At 52.9% G+C, this 23,124-nt stretch overlaps 1 protein-coding gene across 1 annotated transcript in view; it reads right to left on the minus strand.

Annotated features, from left to right (window-relative positions):
* Window positions 1–3,270: 3,270 nt before the first annotated feature.
* The window catches only part of RAMP3 (receptor activity modifying protein 3), a 36,758-nt gene continuing 16,904 nt past the window's right edge, over window positions 3,271–23,124 (minus strand). The window contains exons 2-3 of the mRNA XM_058296661.2: window positions 11,817–11,949; window positions 3,271–4,265 (exon numbers count right to left, since the gene is read on the minus strand). Of these exons, the coding sequence (XP_058152644.1) occupies window positions 4,010–4,265; window positions 11,817–11,949 (389 nt within the window). The 3' untranslated portion in view covers window positions 3,271–4,009. The remainder of the gene's footprint in view (window positions 4,266–11,816; window positions 11,950–23,124) is intronic.

The raw sequence follows: 23,124 nt of genomic DNA on the forward strand, positions 1-23,124 counted from the left end.
CCCTCTATCTTCACAGGGTCCTCATGGCCTCACGCTGAGGACCCCCCCACACACCCCTGGGGAGTCCCACTCTGGGGCTTTGCTCAGCCCATTCCTGACCCCTGCAATTCCCTTTCCCACCTCCACCTGACGGCTCTCGGGAGGACCACAGGCAGGGCCCCTGCCCGCTCTGCGGGGGTGCCAGGGCGCAGGGGCACCCACTCCTCGATGGGGACTCTGGGTTTGCTGCCTCGGCGCCCAAGGTGCCCCAAAGCAACAGTGCTGGCCTCTTCTGGAACGCCAGCTTCCGGAGCTTTCCCAGACCTCCCTTCTTACACTGCTCCACTGTTTCCCTCACAATCGACACAGAAGGGGCTTAGCAGTCGCCTAAGAAACAGTCTTGAGAATTTAAAACCGGGGACCAGTGGGAAGTAAACGTAGACTAGCCAGGGCTACTGAAACGAAATGAAAGACAACGAAATCCATCTCTTCCTCCTGGGCTTCCTCCCCGTAAAGGGTAAAGGACACAAACGCCACCTTTCAGAGGCATTCCACCGCACATCCTCCTGATGCGAGGAAACGCACGTGGGGGCTGCGCGTGACCCCCTCCCCGCCTTCTAAGAAGCCGCCTTGGCTGCGCTGAGGCTGCGGGGGAGGAGGGGAGAGGATGGAGAGGAAGAGGTCCTTCATGCCCAGCTGGCGCTCTCCACCGGCGCGACCCCGCCCCCCAAGGGACACAGGACAGCGTCTGGAGACATTTTTGTTATCACGACTTAGGGTGGGTGCAGGCAGGGTGGCTGCCGCTGAGTCTCCTGACCGCGCCATGGAATTATTGCCCCCAAATGTCAATAGTGTGCCGAGCGTAAGACGCCCAGAGCTACCTGAAAAGGGTGCAGGGCTCGAGGAACACGGCGGATTTGGGGATTTGGCGGGCGAGGCCGCGGAGCACCAGCAAGGGGCCGGGCGTTTCTTTCTAACCCGGGGCGGGACCTCGGGGAACGGAGAACCCGGCCAGGTCAGCTTGGCAGGAGCCCGAGGCAGAGCCCGCCCAGGGCGACACGGTGCCCGGGGAGCCGCGCTGAGCCCCGGGCAGGAGGCCGGGCGGGGGAGGGCTCGGAGGAAGCCCCCTCCCCGCCCTGCTAGCAGCTCAGTCCAGACCTGGCTTCCAGTGACCAGCGGACAACCAGGGGGTCCTGAATTTATTCCATCACGTCACCCCGTAGCTCCACGTGGAGCCAGCAACTCCTTACGTAGAGCTGAACCTGCTAAAGTGAAGGCAGCCCAGCAAGAACGAGACCAAATGAAAGTGCAGGGGGCCCAGCGGTGCCCAGAGCGCACGCCCACCGCCCACCCCCCAGGGTGATCCGCCGCCTGCTACGCTGCAGCCGAGACTTCCTAAGCGCAGGGGACGCCACACCTGGCCTGCTCTTGGGCTGCCCCCTGCCCCCCTCCCCACCGCGCCCAGCCTCTAGCCCCCAGCCTCACTTCCTTCTGCCAGGTGAGGACCCTGAGGCTCTCGCCAGCCTGCCCGTGGCTGCCCTGACCCACTCACCCCCCCGTGACCCTTCCTGCCGGCACCCCCATCCAGAGGGAATCCCGGGGTGCCTCCACCCTGCAGCCCCGCCCCCATCCTGTTCTCCTGATTTACCTGGGCCGATGCTGGCCCCCCCCCCCCCCAGGAAGGGCCCTCGCCTCGAAGACCCCCCTAGCCTGTGGACTTCCCGGAAGCGGAGCCCTCCCGGCTCTGTTTCTTCTTGTTTCCTCCCAGAGCTGTTCCCGTGAACGTCCTCTTCTCTGCTCTAGCTTCCTGGCTAACAGGCAGGCTAAGGGCTCCACCTGCTCCAGGCGCCCCTCTCGGGCTGAGACCCCTCCTCACCAGCGCCCTCCTCCTCGCGGTCCTCACGCTGGGGGGGGGGGGGTGGCCTGGGGAGGTGCTCTTCCACCCAGACCTGCTCACACTCCCAGCAGCAGAGGTCCCCTGACACCCCCCCCACAGCCAGCCCCCCAAAACGCATGACCACTGACCGCTGCTCAGGCTGGTTTCCTACATCTCTGTGGCGCTCTCCTCGGCCTCACTCCCTCCTGGCCTCCTTGAGCCAAAGCCTCTCACTCACCCAGCAAGGCCCTGGCTGGCACAGGTGGGTGCCGGGCCTTGCTCAGCCTCAGATGCAGCACCACCCACAGCAGTGCCCAGCGAGGCGTGGAAAGTGGCCAGGAGGCAAGGAGAAGGGGGTCCAGGGTTCTCCTGGCCCCGGGGGGCCGGGGAAGGGGGAGCAGCTGTGACAGGGCCAGGCCCAGCCACCTGGGTGCTGGTTTATGACGATGAGGAGCCTGCCTCTCTGGGGAGGGGGCCCAGAGAGGTCACAGCAGCACTCAGTCTGCGCCCTGGGGGCACTCGGGCAGGGTGTGCCCCCAGCCCAGCAGCTCTGCCTTCCCACTCTGCCTGGGGTCCTGAGACCACCCCTTGAGAGGAAAGGCCCAATCCCAAGAGGGGCAGGGGCTCGGACACCTGGGAGGGCTTTGCTGTCCGCGTGACCCCGCACCGAGCAGCTCAGGGGCCGACCTGTTCCCTGTACAGGTGACAGGTGAGCTCCGAGTTTGCACAGCAGGGTGCCCAGAGTCACAGCTGGCTCATGTCAGTGACAGCCTCCCACCCCTGGCCCAGGAAGGTGGAGGAGACAGTCCCCCTGCCTGGCCGCCGCGCCCTGGCCCAGCCCCCGACCCGCGCGCCTGCCTGCCTGCCTGGCCATCAAAGGGCCACAAACCCCCAAGCTCAGGGGGCTTCGCTTCAGCCCCCTCACAGCCAAGGCTCCCTGGAGCTGACATCTCACTCCCAGAGGCTGCAGGGACCACAGAACTAGGAAATGCACAAGGGGACCTCTGGAGAGGAAGCTCCCCCCGCTGGCTCCGGCAGGGCCTCCGAGACCTGTGTCCACCCCATCAGGACCTGGTTAGGGCACCCCCCCCTCCAGAAGACCACCAGGTGGGGGCCTGACAATCCCAAGGAACCCCTCGGAAGGGCTGAAGGAGCTGGGTCCAGACCCAAAGCCTCCCCTCCATGCACAGAGCCCCAGGGCGGGGAGTGGGGGGAGGCTGGGAAGGGCTGTGAGCTGGATTTGGGGGCCCTCTCCTCTCTGGCCCACGGCACTCCTGCTGAGGGCCTCTTCCTCTCTGCCCAACACTCTGGGACTCTGACTTCAAATGCTCCGCATCCTTAAAACGGGCGGGGAGGTCTTGGCAGTGCCACGAGACCCACTGTCTCGTTGAACACCCTGGAAATAAAACAGGATGTCCAGGAAACAAGGATGACTCTTTACTCAGGAAAGCAGACAACACAGACAGAGCGGCCCACAGGGCACAGGCACATGGGATGTCACAGGGGCTGGGGGAGGGGGGTGTTCCCCACACCTGGAGGCTCCTTCAAGGACACAGACACCAGACTGGGGCTGGGCTCCCGCAAACCCCACCCACCGCCACAGTGAGCCCCAGCCATCAGGCCCTCGGCCTCCCACCGAGGGGCTCTGGCCCACCACCCAGCTCCTATCCAAGGGCAAGCCTGCAGCCTCTACACAGGGCTCCTGCGGAAGCTCCGGAGCCCAATTCCTCCGTCTCCTCAGACCTTCCGGCTGGGGATGGGTCTCCGGTGCCCTCCGCAGCAAGAAGGCTCGGGAATTCCATCTCCACGGCCAGGGGCACACCCTGGGGTCTTCACAGGCGCTGGGGGGGCTGGGCCCGGGGGCAGGGCTGGGGTGGGCTGGGCCTGGGGGGCGCCGCCCAGCCCTAGGGAGCTCAGGGTGGGGGCAGGTGGCTGCTGTGCCCAGAACACAGCTCTGGCCCTGGCCCCGTTTTCTTCCACTGGCTAGAAAAGGAGCATGAAGGGCTAGCGAGGGCACAAAGCTCGAGTCCCACCGTGCGGCCGACCGGTCATCGGGAACCCCGACGGCCCTGGGGCTCTGGGCACCATCTGCCCAGGAGCTTCCCTCCGGCTGGCAAGGCGTGGCTCCCGCTGTCCTGCCAAGGGCCTGCGCCCTCACCCCAGCTGGTCCCCGCGCTGGCTGCACCACACCACCAAGCCGGCCATGGCGACGGTCAGCAGGACGGGGAGGGCCACCAGGGGGATGAGGATCGCGTCGGGGGGGTCTTCCCAGTGGGTCTGGTCCATGGTGCAGTTGGAGAAGAACCGCCTGTGGACGCTGGTGATGAAGCCCTCGGCCAGGGGGTTGGGCCAGTAGCACCCCACCACGTTGGTCTCCGCCTCCGTGCAGGTGGTGAAGGTCTCATAGTATCTGCAAAGCAGAGAGGGCTCCTGAGGCCGGCTCCCCAGCACCCCCTCCAGGCTGATGGGAACAAGAAAAGGGCTCGAGAGGGCAACGGGATGGGGGTAGGGGGTCTGGCCTGGACGCCCACTGGTGGGAAAGTCACTTCGCCCTCTCTGGGCCGCGTGCGAGGAGGCTGCTGGCGCACGGGTCGGGAGCTGCCCTCACGCACTGTCATCCCTTGGGGTCCACCCGCCTACCGAGGTCTCCTGGCCGGGGAGAACACTGGGCAGGGCTCAATGCCCCGCTCGCTGCCCCTTCCCTGCATACAGCTGCCCACGCCCCCGCCTCTGCCTTGACCTCCTCCCCTCACCCCTGCAACAACCCTGTTCTACTCGGCCTTCCAATGATGACTTGCTCCCAGAACTTCGGCTTTCCCGTGTGCCCCCAATTTGGGCTGACAAGGGTCTCGCACAGAGCCGCACACCCTCTGCCACGTCACTTAGTCCGTGACTCGCTCAGGTGCCCAGGGTCTGCCCAGCGGGGACCCCCACCCCTCCCCCAGCTGACTGCTCAGGGGCATGCGAAGTCACCGCTGCCGGGGGATGCCAGAGAAGCAGCCTTCCGCGCTCAGAGGTCTCCCCGCCTGTCCTTGGAGAAGTCAAGTCAGTCCACCTCGTGCACCAGCAGCTGGCAGAGGGGGCTGGGAGCCCCTGCTGTTTGGAAGTCGCCCTCCCCAGCCCCACTTTTGGCTGCACACACACTTAACCAGCACAGAGCCTAGTCCTTGTCCTCCAGGGGTCTCCCTGTCCACACGAAACAAATGCCGACCATGCTGCGTCCAGGCTTCGACCAAGAGCCAAAACACAGGGATGCAGACCTCAGCGCAACGTGAAGAACTTAAGAGCCCACTGTCCTGGGGAGCAGAGCTGCTGCAGGACGGGGAGCCCTCGCCACCAGTGGGGTCTGCAAGGCAGAAACTGGCAACCACCTGCCAGGGTGCTCTGCAGAGAGGCTGAGGGACAGCCGCCAGGACCTTCCAGCCACCTAGCTGGCGGTACCACCCCACCCAGCCGCTATCCATGGACACAGCCCACAGCCTGCCAGGCAGGCAAGTCTGCAGCCCCCCGGGCTCCTTGGGGGGCTCCAAGACGCTCCTGGGGTACCTGTTTCCTTCCTCTCCCCTAACTTTCTGGCTGCAGGATGGGACTCCAGCGGCCTCCTCACCAGGTCCTGCCCTGCCCTCTTCTGCAGCCAGAAGCGTGCCATCCAGGCCTTCACAGGTGGCCGGCCCTTCCTGCCTCGGTGTCCCCTCCTCCTCCTTCCTGAGCTTTGGCCGTCCAGGAAGGGAGTGACCTGGCCTGACCACACACAGGAAGGAGGCCCTTCCTCCAACAAGCTTCCTGCGCAGAACACTGTCTCTGTCTGGCTATTACCCAGAAATGTCAGAAGGGATGCAGGAAGCAGGGAGTGGCTGATCCCATGGCCAGGGCCCTGCGGAGGCTCTTCCCTCTCTTGGGAGGACCTGGGCAGAGCACGGGCTGAGCCTCCCAGCCTCTGAGGTTGGGAAGGCAGGGTGGACGTTCCCCTCTGCTTTTCCAGCTCACCTGAGAAGGAAGAGCCAAGGTGGGCGGAAAGGAGCAGGAGGGCAAGGTGGTGGCCCTAAGCCTGTGTCCACAGCAATTGGGTTGCCCACGCCCTAAACATGAGCCCAGCCTGTGGATGTTGCCCAGGCTCCTGAGGCACCTCGACACCATGTGTCCCCAGACAAACCCTCATCTTCCCCAAACTTGATCCTCCTATAGGGCCCCCAGCTCTGGAATCCACAGTCCACAGCCAGCTGGCCTGGAGGCAGGGCGCCATCTAACCCACCATTGTGCCTCGATAGCCACTGGCCTCAGAAAGTCTTCAACATCCTCTTGTGTCCTGGCAATCACCAGTGACTCCTGTATAATTCCCATGCTGCCCGCAAAGCTCTTTCAAAAACCCAGGAACACCACCGATGACAATCACCCCCAGGTCTCAGGTATGGCTGAGACAAGCCAGGGCAACTCCAAGTTCAGAGGCAGGCAGACCCGTGAATCTAGGGAGGGAAGTGGGAGAGGGTGCAGCCCGTGAGGCCTCACCACCCAAGAACTGCCAATGACTGAGGGCAGGGCTGGAGGTCACCTCTGTTCCCCACACCCGACTCCCAGCCAGAGCTGGGGAAACCCGAGGCAGGGCTTATCCAAGGCTTTGGGGCACCCACCAGAGAAGGTAGTGTGGACCACGGTTTAGGGCTTGGGGGGCAGAGCCAGTGTGACTGGGTCCTCCAAGCCCAGCCTGGCCATTTGCCACCCTTGTGACTAGGTATGTTCCTTGACTCTGGAGCCTCCGTTTCTTCATCTGTGAATGGAGCTGATAATACCTGCCCAATGAGGTGGTTAGAGAGCCAATGAGTTTACATATATACATATATATATGTATACACCTAGCAAGCACCTGGCACGGGGTAGGTGCTCATTGAGGGCTCAGAGACCCCCACCTTCCCTGCTGGGTGTTTAGGGTGGTGCTAGCACAAGCACCTGGTCAGGGAGTGGCTGCACTCCCTGGGGCTACATGTAAGCATCCACATAGCTGGTGCTTCTTGAGAAGGGTGGGCACAGGATATATTAATATATTATAATAGCAGATGCTCTGGTGAGTAGACACCAAAAATTCAGGCTATTACATACATGACCAAAGAGTTGCAGAAGGCCAGAACTGAAAAAAAGGTCTTCGATTGACTCTTCATAAAAGTACATTGCAGATTTCCCATATACCAGGGCATTCTGCAATGTCCTGGGCTGGCAGGGCTGAGGGGTGCAGTTTAAAATGTATTAAAACTGCCTGGTACTCACAAAAAACTCACAAACTAGTAGTAGATTATTCATCCCAACTCCTACTACCCTTCCATTTTAAGGAGGCAACTGAGGCCCAGGAAGGAAAAGCTTGAGGTGGCAGGCCACCGATGGCTCCCTGGTCTACCCCTCATGGCTCCTGGTCCAGCCGTAACAGCTTTCTGGTCTACCCATCATGGCTTTCCAGTCTACACCTCATGGCTTTCTGGCTTCCCCAGGGAGCTGCAGAGCAGAAGGATGGAATTCCAATCCCTATTGACTCATCAACTCATTTCAGTCCTGAAGAAAAAATTAAGGCATTAATAAGGACACACTGCTACTTGCATCAAGGAAAATGATTCTGATAGGTAGTGTTTTCCATTCTCTGTTTTTCCCAAATGTCCCCTGGATTATCCAGGGCCTCCCCATGGGTTCCCATGTCCTCAGTCTGGATCCCCAGAGCCACATATATACACAAACACCCTCAGCTCCTGGGATGCTCGACACACCATTTAAACAATATGTACCCACAACTCAGGCTTGGAAATGGACAAGTATCAGCAGTCTCTTGGAAGCTGGACCAACCCCGTCCAACTGGATGCCCTCTCTCTCCAACCCACGTAAACACTTACCTGATTTTTACGTTAATCATCCCCTTGCTTTTCTTTAAGTTTTACCACCTGTGTATGTATCCCTAGGCAATATCATGTCTCATTGGGAAACCCAGTAGCAACCACCCCCTTAACTGGACAAAGAAGTCGGGCTGCAGCAGTTGGGTGAAACTCCCAGGGAAGAACACACTGGGCTGCCCAACAGGTGATGGGAGCTTCTCCGGGAAGCTCTAGGGCCAGGCCATGGATGAGCTTGGGCAAGAGGGGTCTTCCCAGCCACTGCCCTGGTAGGGCTGTGTGTGCACTGCTCATGGGCAATCAGGCAGGATGCAGTCGGGGAAAGTAAGCCACTTCTGAGCTTATGAAGGCCCAGTCCAGACCAGCGGGGTCACATCAGTGGAGTAACGAATGGATGTCCCGAGCTGATCCAGGTCACTGGGCACCGGGAGAGAACAGCAACCTCAGCAGACAGAATCTGAAGTCAGACAACGACAGGGCTCAGCCACCACCTAGGTGGGGCAGGTTTCCCTAGGCCAACCCTAGGCCTGCTGCCACCCAGGTGCCCCCTCCATCCTCCTAGGGAGCCCTTCACCTCTCTCCCACCTCGGACCTCCCCTTTCTGGTATTTCATGTCTTCCTCTGTCTTGACTTCCTCATTTTGGTGAAACACGGCCAACCAGTTGCTTCCTAAGAAAGGGTGCCTGGGAAAGAAAATTCTGGAAGCTCTGCATTTTGACAGCATTCTTCTTTCTCTCTTATTTGACTGACAGATTCTCCAGAAACAGCATTCTAGCCAAGAACACACAATCTTCCAAAATTCTGAAGTCCTTGTTCTGTTTTCATCTGGTTTCCAGCACTGCCTTTGGGGGATCTGAAGGCATCCTGAGCCCCAAGCTTTTGTAGAAAGCCTGTGCCTTGCATCTGTGTGGACACACATAGGTTTTCTGTTTCGAGAGCTGTGACAGCTCATGGGCTGGGCCTTGCTGAGGGACTGTCTCCATCTACCACGCTAGGAGAGGGCCCTCTCAGTCTGAAACTCCACATCCCCTTGGCTCTGTGAGATTTCCTTGCTCCAGTGATGACAAGATCCCTCCAACCTCCCTGTTCTCTCTTTCCAGAACTCTACTATGGATAGGCGTCTTGGGCTGTCACTGTCTTCTTTCTCCCATTCTCAAGCTTCAGTTTCTCCACTTTAAATGGGATGAATTCTCTTACCCCAATAAAGTGGTTGAGAGGAACGAATGAGTTTTGCTCTCCTTTCTGGAGGATTTCCTCAAATGTATCTGCCAACTCTTCCCTTCAGGTTCTATTCTGGAACATGCTTTTCAGTTCCAAGGGCCCTTTCTTTGCTCTCTGAATGCTCCCCTTTCATCATAGCCTTTTCTCAGGTTGTGGATGGGGTATCTTGTCTCCCAGCCAATATTAATTGTGGTCTTGTTGGGAAGAGTCCCTCCTGCTGCACATCCTGGGCTGCTCTGCTTGGCTTGTTCTAGTCTCTATCTTGGGGCTCCAAGGCTTTTGCCAGATGTCCTAAAACCCAGTGGATGCCCATGGTCAGGTGTGGGCTCAAGAGCCAATGGAAAACTCTGAGCCTGCCAGAGGAGACCGTTCCAGGGACATGGGGCCTGCCGGGCGCTCGGTGGAGCCCACAGCGTCGCCACCTTCTACTCGCCCCTGCGCCTGCCCCGGGTCCTCAGGAGAGGTTGTCCAGTCTCCGGCCCTGCAGTTCCAGCCAGCTGCCAGCATCTGCAGCCAGTGGAAGAGGGGAGGGCGTCACATTTCCTGCGGCCTCCCTCCTGGGGTCATGGTGCCCGTGCCCCCAATTGGGTGGGGAGGCCCAGAGATCCTCTGTCTTAGCAGCTCCAGAGAATAACCCCCTGGTCTCTGGCCAGGGCGAAGGAGGAGGTCAACAGCCAGTAGCTTCTTGCAGGGGAGGCTTCACTGGTTCTCCATGGCACCTGGGGCAGCAGGCCCAAATCCCTGCAGGACAACCCAGATGGGTCCCGGCTCCCCCACTGCTAGCTCAAGTTCTGGCTCCATCAAGACTACTGAGTCAGCTTCCTCCTCCCACCTGTCTCTGGCCCTCAGACCCCTTCCCTGCTGCCCCCTGTCCTGTCTACCCCAGCCGTGGAACGAGACTGCTCTCTTTCCTCTCTCGCTGACACTTTCATGTGGGTGCCGAAAGGAGCAAGCGGGATGCAAGGTTCAGCCCCCTGGGGGAACCCGAGCTCCCATCTCACCCTCACTGACCCCACCCCACCCCGTGGGTCACCCCAGGCCTGCTGTCCAGGCTGCCTTTGCCAGGGGCCCTCGAGGACAGGAAGGGGCCTGGTTGAACCCACATCTGCACCCCCACAGCACACACTTAGGAACTTGGCTCCGTTTGGGTCAGCAGTCACTCTGCCTCCACTGTGAGAGGCCCCACGCTGTGGCTGTGGGCGCGGTCCCCACCCCCCAGGAGCTTACTGTCTATGGGGCCACGGCAAGGCCAGGAGAATACAGGGGCCGGTGGGCTCAAGGAGAAGGGGCTGCGCCCGAGCACACCTGGAGGGGAGACCATGGCAGCATCTGCAGGGCTGAGCAGGGCTCATCAGGTGAATGCCTGGCGGGGACAGCATGGGCCGCCAGCGGCAGCCAGGGGGCCCCAAGGCTGAGGTGGGAGAAGTAGGCTGCGGAAGAGTGAGTTATGTGCCCAGCAAAGAAACGTGCTCTTATCTTAACCTGCCTTCCCGTGACAGTGAGCCCTCTTATAAGCAGGGCCTTTTGAAGACAGCATTTAGGGACGGCGTGGTCCGGTGGAATCCGGGTGGGTCTGGAGGCCTTCTGGGAAGCCAGAAGTTAGAATGAACTCAGGAGATCAAGCAGCTCCATGCAACAGGGGCAGAGGTGCCAGAAGGCATGCAGCAAGCTAGCACTGGGACGCTACAGAATCTGGGGAGAATTTACCAACCCCTTGATTTTGGACTTCTAGTCTCCAAAACCATATGTTTTTAGAAATGTCTGTTCCTAAAGTTAGCCCATCCCTGTGGATGTGGACCCACTGTAAGCAGGACCTTTTGGTGAGTAGGATCTTCAGTTACGATATGACCCACTTCATTCAGGAGGGATCTTAATCCTCATATTAGAGTCCTTTATAAGAGAATGAATTCAAAGAGGAAAAGCCAAGGAAACAAGAAGCCGTAAGCACCGACATTCGGAAGAGAAGAGAGAGCCCGGCAGGCGCCACCACATGCCTCGCCACGTGGCAGGAGTCAGGATCGTCGGCAGCCGGTCTTTGGGAAGAAAGCGTTGCCTTGATGATGCCTTGATTTGGACATGTCTCTCAGCCTCAGAGAGAGAGGCAAGCTAATAAATTCTCACTGTAGAAGTCAGCCCATTTTTGGTAGATTACTTTCGGCAGCCGAGCAAATGAGAACACGGTGAGGGAGTACATTCCTAGTGTTAAGCCAGCCAGCCTGTGCTATTTGTCACAGCGGCCCTCGTAAACCGAGACATGGGAGGAGAGGCCAGGGCAGGGAGGGTTCCACCAGCGATTCCCAAGGAACCTCCAGGCAGCAAGTAAAGACGGTGAACTGTGATCACAAGGAGATCAAAATCTTGGGCCGCTGTTAGAACTTGGACCCTCCTTGGCAAGATGTATCCCACTCCAGCTGTAACTGGTGGAACTCAATTTCTCTAGGATTTTTGGACCCCACCTTGACTGATGCCCTGAGAAAGATATACCACAGGACTGCTTCCAGCCACAGGAGGGAAAGCGGGTCACCCCAGGGCGGCCAGCAGTGCAGGACGAGAAGTGGGCATCAGAGAGGCTTCCCAGAGGAGCAGACACACAGAGCAGGGGGCCGCGGGAGCACAGGCTGCTGTGGGAGGAGAGGGGTGGGGGCTGTGTGCCTCCGAGGGGGACCACACGGGAGGGTCTGGGGCCCTGGGAAGGAGCTGGAAGCACAAAACGCCACGTGGGCAGGGCCACATAAGGCCACGGGCAGGGCCAGGAAAGCTGGGCCTTGTTGGGAGAGCTATGTTAGCAGGGCCGTGGGCGGGACCATGAGGGCTTGGTCCTGTGGGCGGGGCCGTGGGCGGGGCCGTGAGGGCGGGCCGCAGCTGTCACTCACACAATGAACTCGGACAGGTTGCACCACTTCCAGACGTCCACCTTCCGCATCCTGTCGGCGAAGGCCTCCCCGCACCGCGGCAGCTTCTCCAGCATGCGTGTCTCGTTGCAGCCGCCCACTCGGGGACACGCACCTATGAGGAGGGCACAGTGTGAGGAGGCCCTGCGTCTCACTCCGAAACAAAAGGACCCGCTCAGGATGGAAGGCGCCCGGGGCTAGCCCATGCGAGGTCGTTGTGTGCTAGCAGGGGAACCACTGCTGGACACTGGCAGGCAGCTCCCTCAACCCTGACTCCACCTGAGGCCACCGAGGAGAGACTATGATATCAAGACGGGAAAGGGGGTCAGTGTGCCTCTTTCAGCCCTAAGGAAACACGGGAGGGAGAAAACAAGGGAGGGGGAAGGTGGGGGGAGGAGGGAGAGAGAGAGGAGGAGGAGGGGGAAGGAGGGGGGAAGGAGGACGGGAAGGAGGGGGAAAGGAGGGAGAGGAGGGGGAAGGAGGAGGGAGGGGAGAAGGAAGGAGAAGGAAGAGGGAGGAGGGAAGGAAGGGGGAGGCGGAGGAAGGGGAAGGAGGAGAGGGAAAGGAGAAGGGAGGAGGAGGAGGGAGGACGAGGGAGGACGAGGGAGGAGGAGGGGGAAGGAGGGGGAAGGAGGGGGAAGGAGGGAGAGTAGGGGGAAGGAGGAGGGAGGGGAGAAGGAAGGAGAAGGAAGAGGGAGGAGGGAAGGAAGGGGGAGGCGGAGGAAGGGGAAGGAGGAGAGGGGAAGGAGAAGGGAGGAGGAGGAGGGAGGACGAGGGAGGACGAGGGAGGAGGAGGGGGAAGGAGGGGGAAGGAGGGAGAGTAGGGGGAAGGAGGAGGGAGGGGGAAAAGGGAGGAGTAGGAGGGAGGAGGGAGGGAAGGGGGAAGGGAAAGAGGAGCAGGGGAAGGAGGGCAGCAGGCAAGGGAAGCCAGGAGTCGATGGGCTCTCGCAGGGGCAGGAGGAGCGTGGAGAGGGGTCTTGGACAAGTCAGGCTAGCCATGGGCACCCGGAACCTTGTCCCAAGAAGGAATCTAAGGCTTTGGGAAAGACACCAGGGACAATTCCACATAAAAGAGGCAGCCGAGGAGGCCGTGGGGCTGCTGAGGACCGCCTGGGCTGTACAATCCAGGCCCTCTGGAGCTGTCACCCTTGGATTTGGGGGTGCCGGGGCCCGGGTTGCTGGAGGATCCCGTGCCCCCAGCAGGGAAGCGCCCTGGGGAGTCTCTGAACGTCACTGGGCATGGAGGCGCTGGGAGCAAGCGCTCCACTCCCCCAGGTACACAACGTCTCTGTCACCCCTCCGGGTCTCTCCCACCTAAGCACCGCCCCACCCCACTGCATCACGCCTTCACTCAGCAGCCCTCCCTGGGCAAGTGCTCTTTCCCGCCAGGCCCTGCCCCCCCCGGCCTTCAGCCCACCCACCCCCTCCAAAGCCACAATTTCCACCAGGCCAGGGGACCTCCTCCACTTTGGCTCCTCTCTTAATAATCAAAAGAGAGAGAGAAAAAAAACTCACAGAAGGCCAGCCCTGGGCTCAAACCCCAAGCTTTGCTATGCACCAGCTCAGTCTCAGTTTCATCAAGTGTAAAAGGAAGAGAGCAAGCCCCCTCCTCCCTAGGAAGTTGTGATGATGAAATTAAGCCATGTGCTCACAGAGGTTTGCATCACTGTTACAACTGTGGTAGGTATTTAATAAACCTTCTCAGAGGGGCAATGCATTAAACCATCCATCACCTGGAGGCAGAGCCCAGGCACACCATGGAGAATGTCAAGGCCAAAATTCAGGTCAAGGGGGCATTCCTCCCAACCAGCAGAAGTTGATCTTCCAGGGAAAGCAGCTGGAAGATGGATGCACACTGTCTGACCACAACATCCAGACAGAGGCCACTCTGCACCTGGTCCTACGCTTAAGGGGAGCGGTCGAAATCCTCCTTTTGAGTGTGCAAGAAATCTCATTGCACTTTTCTTTTGATAAAGCCGTTTCCTCTGCCACCCTGCCAGTGCTTTAGAAAGGCTTAGTCAACGTTTGCTTAGAGAATGACCCCTAAGTTCCCCACCGCATCTCACTCTGCAGAGCACATGCCGTGGACACAGCGAGCGCTGAGTAAATATAGCTGTTAATAAGGAAACTGTGGGTTCAGACCCACCTCAGATTGAAGCAGCTTCTCTCTGCAGCTGCCAGATGGCATCTGCAGGACATTCCAGAGGAAACCATAGGCTCATCCAGTGAAGTGCCAGAAAAGGCCCCGGCAGTCCCCTGGTTCCCTCACAAGGAACCGGAAGCCGGGGACCAAGGAGTGATTTGCCCCAGGCCACGAGAGAGTTGAGACAGAAGTAGGATGACCCAGAACAGGTTTTGTGTTGGACTCAAAAGCCCCCAGAATGACCAGCCCACCCCGCACTGATGGATGGGAAAATGAGGCCAATCAGCTGAAAACAGGACCTCTGTGGCTTCGTGATGGCCACGGCACTGCGAGCAGACAGGAAGGATGGCGACGCTGAGCCAGCAGGGATGAGACGGGATACATGGAGTAAAGTCAGTGCTTGGGGGAAGGCTGGGTGCCCACAGGGGTTCCGTGGGGGTGTGCCTTTACCTGGACCGCCTGCCCACAGGTAGCAGAGATGTTCTCCCCCTTGCCAGCCTGGGAGTGAACACAGAAGATGCCCACCTCAGGGCAGGGGCAAGCTGTGAACTGGAAGCCCAAGAAACAGAAAAGGGAGCAAAAAGGCATCTCAGCTGTCCCTGGACGTGGGTCCCCAGACTCTGGCATTTTCTTTGTGACGGTCCATTCGAGTTTGCTAAAGCTGCTCAGGAGGCTACCATAAAATGGGTTGGCTTATTAACTATGGAATTTATTAGCTTACAAGCTCACAGTCTTGAGGCTGAGAAAAATGTCCAAATCAAGGCATCACCAGACAGTGCTTTCTCCCTGAGGACGGGCTGTGGTCCTGGGCTCCTCCATCACATGGCGAGGCACATGGCGGCTCTGCTGGGCTCTCCCTTCTCTTCTGAGTTTTGCTGCTTCCAGCTCTTACTTCCGTGGCTTTCTCCTCCTTTGTCACTCACTTATAAAGGACTCCAGTAAGAGGATTAAGACCCACCCAGGGCCACACCTTAACAGAAGTCACTGAATCAAAAGGTCCTACTGACAATAGGTTTATACCCACAGGATTGGATTAACTTTAAGAACACATTTCTGAGGTCCATACAGCTTCAAACCATCACCCTGTCCAAACTTAGAACCTCAGAACCCAGTCTGAACACTTCCTTAAAGAGCCCTTGGGAGTCATCTAGACCACCCTCTTCTCTCGCTGGGTGGGCAGGAGCAAGGGGCTCCCCAGGTCCTGGCAGGAACTCCCGGGAAGTCTGCCTGGCACCCCCCTGCACCCCAGTGCCCAGCTCCAGGGCTGGGGTGTGAGCCAGAGCACAAGCATCCCCGCCTTCCTTCCTGTGCACACGTCCTGGAACCCAGTGCATCCTCCAGCCTCCTAGGACCCACTGGAGGGCAGGTACCTGGGCTCAGGCGTACACACCCCACCCTGGGGGTCAACGTGGTGAGGCCATAGTGCCCAGGTACTCAGACAGTAATCAGGGTGTTGCCAGCTCTGCAGCTGTGCTTAGCAGCTGCCATCAGTTGACTCTGAGTAAACGAGCTCACCCTCGATGCTGGGCGTAGGCTCGTGCAGGCACTCGAAGGCCTTAAGAGCAAAAGTGAGGTTTCCCTGAGGAAGGAGACATCTGCCTCAAGGCTGCACATTGGCACCTGCCCGAGAGTTTCCAGCCTGCCAGCCGGACCAGCAAATCTCAGACTTGCCAGCCCCCACAATCCAGGAGACACCCCCTGTAAGAAGCTGGAACTATAGCTGGCCCTCTTGTGGACTCAATCCAAATTAAAACTGCCTGGATCATCCCCCAAAAATCCTCCAGGTATATTTAAGGTAAAACTAGGCCTGAACCGGCCCCTTGGTAGAAGCAAACACAAATTCTCTCTGGAAGAAAACACCCTCATTATAATCCTTAAAAAAAAAGATTTCCAAGAAATGAGCAACTCAGTCAAAATCAAAGTAAGTACAGCCTTGATGCAAAAAGCTGACAAGGGGAGGCAGGCGTCTGGAATGGTTATGTGAGAGCCTGGTGGACATGTTCCCCAGAAGAATAAAAACAAATATTTCACTGATGAAAATTATTTTAAAAGAAAAGAAAAACATTTAAAGTCTCTCTAAATTAGCCTAAGAGCATACAGAAAATGGAGAAATGTTTATTCAAAAAAATTTAAATCTCAGTAAGAACAGCAGGAGTCTGTGGCATTTGAGTGAGATTACTTCCTAACCCATTCTATGAAGCCAGCATTTCCCTGACAGCAAATACACCACAAGAAAAAAAATACAGACCAACATCTCTTATGAATATAGATGCAAAATCCTCAACAAAATCCTGGAAAACCTAATCTAACAGTGTATTGAGAGGACTACACATCATGGCCAAGTGTGATTTATTCCACTAATGTAAGGATGATTCGCCCTAAGATAATAAATCAATGTAATACACTACATTAATAGAAGGAAGGAAAACAATCACATGCTCCTCTCAACTGATGCAGAAAAGCCATTTGACAAAATCTAACATCCTTTTATGATTTAAAAAAAAAAAAAAACAGGGAACTAGGAATAGAAGGAAACTTTCTCAACATGATAAATGACATTGATGAAAAACCCATAGCAAATATCAAACTCAGTGGTGAAAGACTAAAACCTATCCCCCTAAGATCAGAAACAAGACAATGATGTATTGTTTAACAGTGATGTTTAACAGTGGTGTTTAACAGTGATGTTTAACAGTGGTGACCACTGTTATTCAACATTTACTGGAAGTTCTAGCCAGAGCCATCAGAGAATAAAAAGAAATAAAAGACATCCAAATTGCAAAGGAAGATGTCAACACATCCCTATCCTACAGATTGCATGAACCTATATATAGAAAATCTCAAAAATACCACAATAAAGCTACTAGAACCAATAAACAAATTCAGTAAATTGCAGGATACAAGATAAACGTGCAGAGGTCAGCTGTGTTTGTATACACCAATAATGAACAATCCTAAAGGAAATCAAGAAAACAACTTCCTTTACAATAGCATCTGTAGCAGTTTAAAATTATTGATGAATTCCATAAGAAAATATTGGATTATGTTGTAAACTGGTCTTTTCCTCTGGGCATATTAGAGTGTACTGGATTCAGAAGTTATACTTTTACTTGATTAAATAATGATTAAGGCTTTGATTGGACCACATCAGTAGGATGTTGCATCCCCTCCCACCAAGGGGAGAAACCGAATGGCAGAGAAGGGAGGTTGGAGTTCTGAGTTAGAGTCTGGGACAAGAACACAGAGGAATAGAGATGGCTCCTTAGACACAGCAAAAGCCCCAGTGAGAGAGACAGAGCTGTTAGCCTGACAGTCTACAACTGGCCTTGTGGAGAAAGTATACCAGCTGAGGCCAGAGAAAAATGGTGCCCTGGGAAGCGAGGAACCCAGGAAGCCTGAACCCTCACAGACATCGGCAGCCATCTTGCTCCAACATGTGGAAATAGACTTCGGTGAGAGAAGTAACTTACGCTTTATGGCCTGGTAACCATAAGCTTCTACCCCAAATAAATACCCTTTATAAAAGCCAACAGATTTCTGGTATTTTGTATCAGCACTTCTTTGGCTGACTAATACAGCATCTAAAAAATAAAATACCTAGGAATAAATTTCACCAATGAGGTTAAAGACTTGTACACTGAAAACATTGCTGAAAGAAATTAAAGAAGACCTAAATAAATGGAAAGACACCCTGTGTTCATGGATTGGAAGACAATATTGTTAAGATGCCAATGCTGTCTAAAGCAATCTATAAATTCACTGCAATCCCTATCAAAATTCCAACAGCCTTTTTTGAAGAAATCAAAAAGCTGATCCTCAAATTCATATGGAATTGCAAGGAGCAGAAAAAGCCAAAACAATCTTGAAAAAACAAAGTTGGAGAACTCGCATTTTCTGGTTTCAAAACTACTACAAGTCGACAGTAATTAAAGCAATGTGGTCCTGGCATAAGGAGAGATATGTAGATCAGTGGAAAAGTATTGAGATTCTAAAGATAAATTCACACCTATAGCTAGCTGATTTTTTTACACAGGTACCATGTCCATTCAATGGAGAAAATCTAGTCTCTTTAGAAATGGTGCTGGGACAACTGGAAATCACATGCAAAAGAATGAATGTGGGTCCCTATCTCTCCCCATATACAAAAATTAATTCAAAATGGATAAACAACATAAATATAAGTGCCAATACTACAAAGTACTTATAAGAAAACATAGAGAAGTATCTTCAGATAATTTGTAGCAAGCATTGTGTTTTTAGATTTTTACACCAAAAGCACAAGCAACAAAATTGATAAAATTGACTCCATTTAAATTTAAAACTTTTGTGCATTTAAGGACATTATCAAGAGAATGAAAAAACCTATGGAATGGGAGAAAATATTTGAAAACCACTTATCTGATAAAGGCTTAATATCCAGAGTATATAAACAACTCCTACAACTCAACAACAACAAAAAAATCCAATTAAAAGATGGGCCAATAATTTGAATAGGCATTTCTCCTAAGAAGACATAATATTAAAATGGCCCATATATATTTGAAAACATGCTCAACCATTAAAGAAATGCAAAGTAAAAGTACAATGAGATATCACTTCACACACAATAGGATGGCTATTACTTTAAAAAAAATGGAACATAACAAGTGTTGGCAAGGATGCAGAGAAATTGGAACCATTGTACACTGTTGGTGGGGAGTTAAAATGGGGGCAGCTACTGTGGAAAATAGTTTGGCAGTTCCTCAAAATGTTAAACAGAATTACTATATGACCTGGCAATTCCACTTCTAGGTATACACCTAAAAGAAATGAAAGCAGGGACTCAGATGGATAGTTGTATACCAATGTTTACTGCAGCATTAGTCATAATAGCCAAAAGATAGAAGCAATCCAAGTGTCCATCAGCGGATGAATGGATAAACAAAATTTGGTACATCTGAAAAATAAGTTAAGTACTGGTACATACTACAGCATGGAGGAACCCTTAAGTCATTGTGATAGTTTAAGTTCTTTTTTGAATCCCCAAAGACTACATTCTTAAACTAATCCATTCCTGTGGGTGTGGTACCCTTTGATTGCATTAGATTCACTTTGATTAGACCACTTATATTAGAATGCTTTAGGACATTTGATTGGACCACATCAATGAGGCATAATTCAGGTTAGGTCTTCACCCTCTTGCTTGGTCTTATATGAACTGAGAACACAAGAGAAGGAGACAGAAAGAAGAGGGAGTTCTGCCATTTTGCCTCATCCATGTGGGAGAGGGGATATGAGAACTGCTAGCAGCCAAAGCTGAAGCATGAAGCCCCCAAAGGGCTGGGCCCATGGAGCAGCTCAAGGCTGAAAACACAAGCCATATGCCTGATCACCCACAGTTGAGCTCTAGGAGATGGTGGAATATGGAAGGGAGAGTGGGGACCTCTGCAGAGACCAACCACCATCTTGCTTCACCACATGGCAAGACACCAGGATCACCAGAAGCTGGCTTTGGTGAGAAATTATCTGTAATGGTACCAGAAATGGGTTAGCTTTTTAAATGGGAATTTTATTATGGGAAAATCTTATAGTTCTGAGGTCATGAAATGTCCAAATCAAGGCACCATTACAGATGAAAATAGTCTGGAAATAGATATTGGTGAAAGTTACATAGTATTGTCCAATGTACTTAATGTCAAATAATTGTTCACTTAAAATGGTTAAAATGATTTTTATATTATGTATATCTTACCACAATGAAAAAGTAATTTATTTTTAAAAACATTGAGCTCTATACATTAAATGAGTGAATTGTATGGAGTGTGAATTATATACCAATAAAGCTAGAAAGAAATTATCACCAGCACAAGCACACCACAAGAAATGTATTCTCCAGGCAGAAAAAAATATGATAAATATAAATATGAATCTATAAAAAGGAATAAAGAGCAACTGAAATAGCAACTGTCAGTAAGTATATAAAAGTATTTCTCAATGTTTAAATCTCTTTAAAACTGACTGTGAAAACAATAATGGCAACATATTGTGAGATTTGTTTATAAATTTTTTAAATTTTTTATGTCTTTTTTTAAAGATATATAGATCAAAAAATGTTATATTAAAAATATAAGAGATTCCCACATACCCCACACCCCATCCCCACCACTCCTCCCACATCAACAACCTCTTTCATCAGTGTGGCACATTCATTGCATTTGGTGAATACATTTTGGAGCACTGCTGCACCGCATGGATTATAGTTTACATTATAGTTTACACTCTCCTCCAGTATAGTCAGTGGGTTATGGCAGGATATATAATGTCCAGCATCTGTCCCTGCAATATCATTTAAGACAACTCCAAGTCCCAAAAATGCCTCCACATCACATCTCTTCTTCCCTCCCCCTGCCCTCAGCAACTACTGTGGCCACTGTCTCCATATCAATGATACTACTTCTTCAATTGCTAGAACCACAATAGTTCTATGGTAGAATACCAGTAAGTCCACTCTAATCCATATTTTATTCCTCCATCCTGTGGACCCTGGGATGGTGAGGTCCACTCCACCTCTAAATCAAGAGGGGGCTTAGGCCCCACCTGGTTGATGGATGCAATTCTCTTGCTTGCAGTTACAGGCACTCTTAATTCCCATGGGTGGTGGTTGACCATCTTCACCTCCCTGTTAGCCAACCTGGGCAAATCCAATGAACCAGAGAGTAGGAGTTGCAACTCTGCTGAGGCTCAGGGCCCAGCTGGCACATGGACAGTCCAGAGATTCAAGTCTCCTGAGTATACACCAACCCCAGTGCCAACCACAGGTTCAGTAAAATTAACAGAAGAGGCATGTGTAGAAAGATCGCATCTGAGTCCAACTCAATCACAGTCAGGAACACAAATTCCAAAGTAGGGCCCACTGACTCCAGACCCATCTTTCATGACCATAGAACCTGTGTGTCTCTGTAGCCCTCAGGAGCACCAGTACCTGGGATTGTATCTACTTTGGCTATCTCTAGGATCTTGCTGAGATGTGCATAAGTGCAACTCCTCTGATGACCTCCCAAATCTTTTTTGAAGACTCTTAGCCATATAAACTCATTTGTCTTTACCATTATTCCACCTTTATTCAAGGTTTTTCCTAGTTGCATCACCAGCTAGTGATTGGTAGTAATCCCTCGGTGCCAGGGAGGCTCATCACTGGAAGTCATGTCCCACATGGGGGGTGGGGGAAGTAATGCATTTATATGCTGAGTATGGATTAGAGAGTGGCCACGTTTGAGAAACATGGAGGCTCTCAGGAGGTAACTCTTAGGCACCCTGCAGCTCTAGGCCTAGTTGAAAATTCAAGCACACAGGCTCATAAGCATAGTCACCAGTATCAAAGGCTCATCATTGGACCATCCTTCTTCACTGGTCTGTGCCCTTGCACTTGTCCATTGGGGAATGTGACAGAGCTCCCCTGGATAGGAACTCAGCACTAGCTCAGTTGTCATTTGTAAGTGTAACTACTATGAAAATACCCAACGAATATCCGAGCATTTTTATATACCCTATATACATGCCCTGGAAAACTCCCTCCCAACCATGTGCCCCCCATCAATAACACCCCACACCAATGTTCCTCCCCTGCCATAGTTGAACCCCTCTGTGGTCCAAAACTTCTTCAAAACTGAAGCCTAATATATTGCCAAATTCAATTAGTAGGAAAATGAAATAGTAATGATAGGTTTAAAGATTAGAAATAGAATACATACTGATTTAGAAAAACTAAAATAAAGTAATTTGGGGTATTAAGAAATGAAGAGGGAAACGGACTTTGGCCCAGTGGTTAGGGCGTCCGTCTACCATATGGGAGGTCCCTGGTTCAAACCCCGGGCCTCCTTGACCCGTGTGGAGCTGGCCCATGCGCAGTGCTGATGCGTGCAAGGAGTGCCGTGCCACACAAGGGTGTCCCCCACGTGGGGGAGCCCCACGCGCAAGGAGTGCGCCCGTGAGGAAAGCCGCCCAGCGTGAAAAGAAAGAGCAGCCTGCCCAGGAATGGTGCCGCCCACACTTCCCGTGCTGCTGACGACAACAGAAGCGGACAAAGAAACAAGACGCAGCAAATAGACACCAAGAACAGACAACTAGGGGAGGGGGGGAAATTAAATAAATAAATAAATCTTTGAAAAAAAAAAAAAGAAATGAAGAATATCATAAAACTTTGTTTCTGATGTTTTGCCTTTCATCACTGTATTAGGTGCTACCCTGTATGTACAGTGGCAAGGCAATTTCTTTCATTCCTTACTGAGTGTCTACATCCTTTTTTTTTTAATTTTTAATTTTGTCTTCAAAAAAGTTTTAGATCACACTAAAGTCACCTATACAATATAGGGGACTCCCATCTATCCAACATCAAACGCTCTTTCCCCTTCCCCAGCAAGGATTTTTTTACATGTCCATGTTATATTTGCTGCAGCTGATGTACAGATATTAAAACATAGCTACCAAACATGATTCCATTTTGATTTACACTATGGTTTATATTTTAGACTATACAATTTTCTAAATTTTTAGTTCCATTATGGTTTACATTATGGTTTATATTTTAGCCTATAGATTTTTATACATTTTTGGCGAAATTTAACATGTCCTATATCCATCATTGCACAATCTTGTGGAACACTTCCATTGCCCCCTAGTTACCCTAATTTCATCTGTTCTATTCCTCCTCCCCCCCCCTCCCCTCAGGGCCCACAGTGACAATGAAGCTTCACTGCTTGAAGGACCAGATTCACTTGCAAAAATGCTGAGGGCTTAACACACTAGACTGTCCTCCCCCATTGGGAGCCACCAATTCTCTCGAGAGACAACTCCCTATGTTTGAGAACATCAGGCCACCCCGTACACCTTCCCACTCATTGTTTGGGTCTCCACCAATGATATAACACACTGTCACAAGTTGAGCACTTACACACTCCCTAGAAGTTTAAGTAAAAATGTATGACAGCAATAGCATAAAGTTCAGGAGAGGAGAAATGTAAGGTTTTTATACTATACATGAATTGGTATAGTATCACTTGATGATAGACTATGATAAGTTAAAGATGTAGGCTATAAACACTAAAGCAGCCATTAAAGTAACAAAAAGAAAGAGTCACAGCCAATCAGCAAAGAAAGATGATAAAACTG

Source organism: Dasypus novemcinctus, chromosome 5 (assembly GCF_030445035.2).
Source record: "Dasypus novemcinctus isolate mDasNov1 chromosome 5, mDasNov1.1.hap2, whole genome shotgun sequence".
Taxonomy (NCBI): Eukaryota; Metazoa; Chordata; class Mammalia; order Cingulata; family Dasypodidae; genus Dasypus; species Dasypus novemcinctus.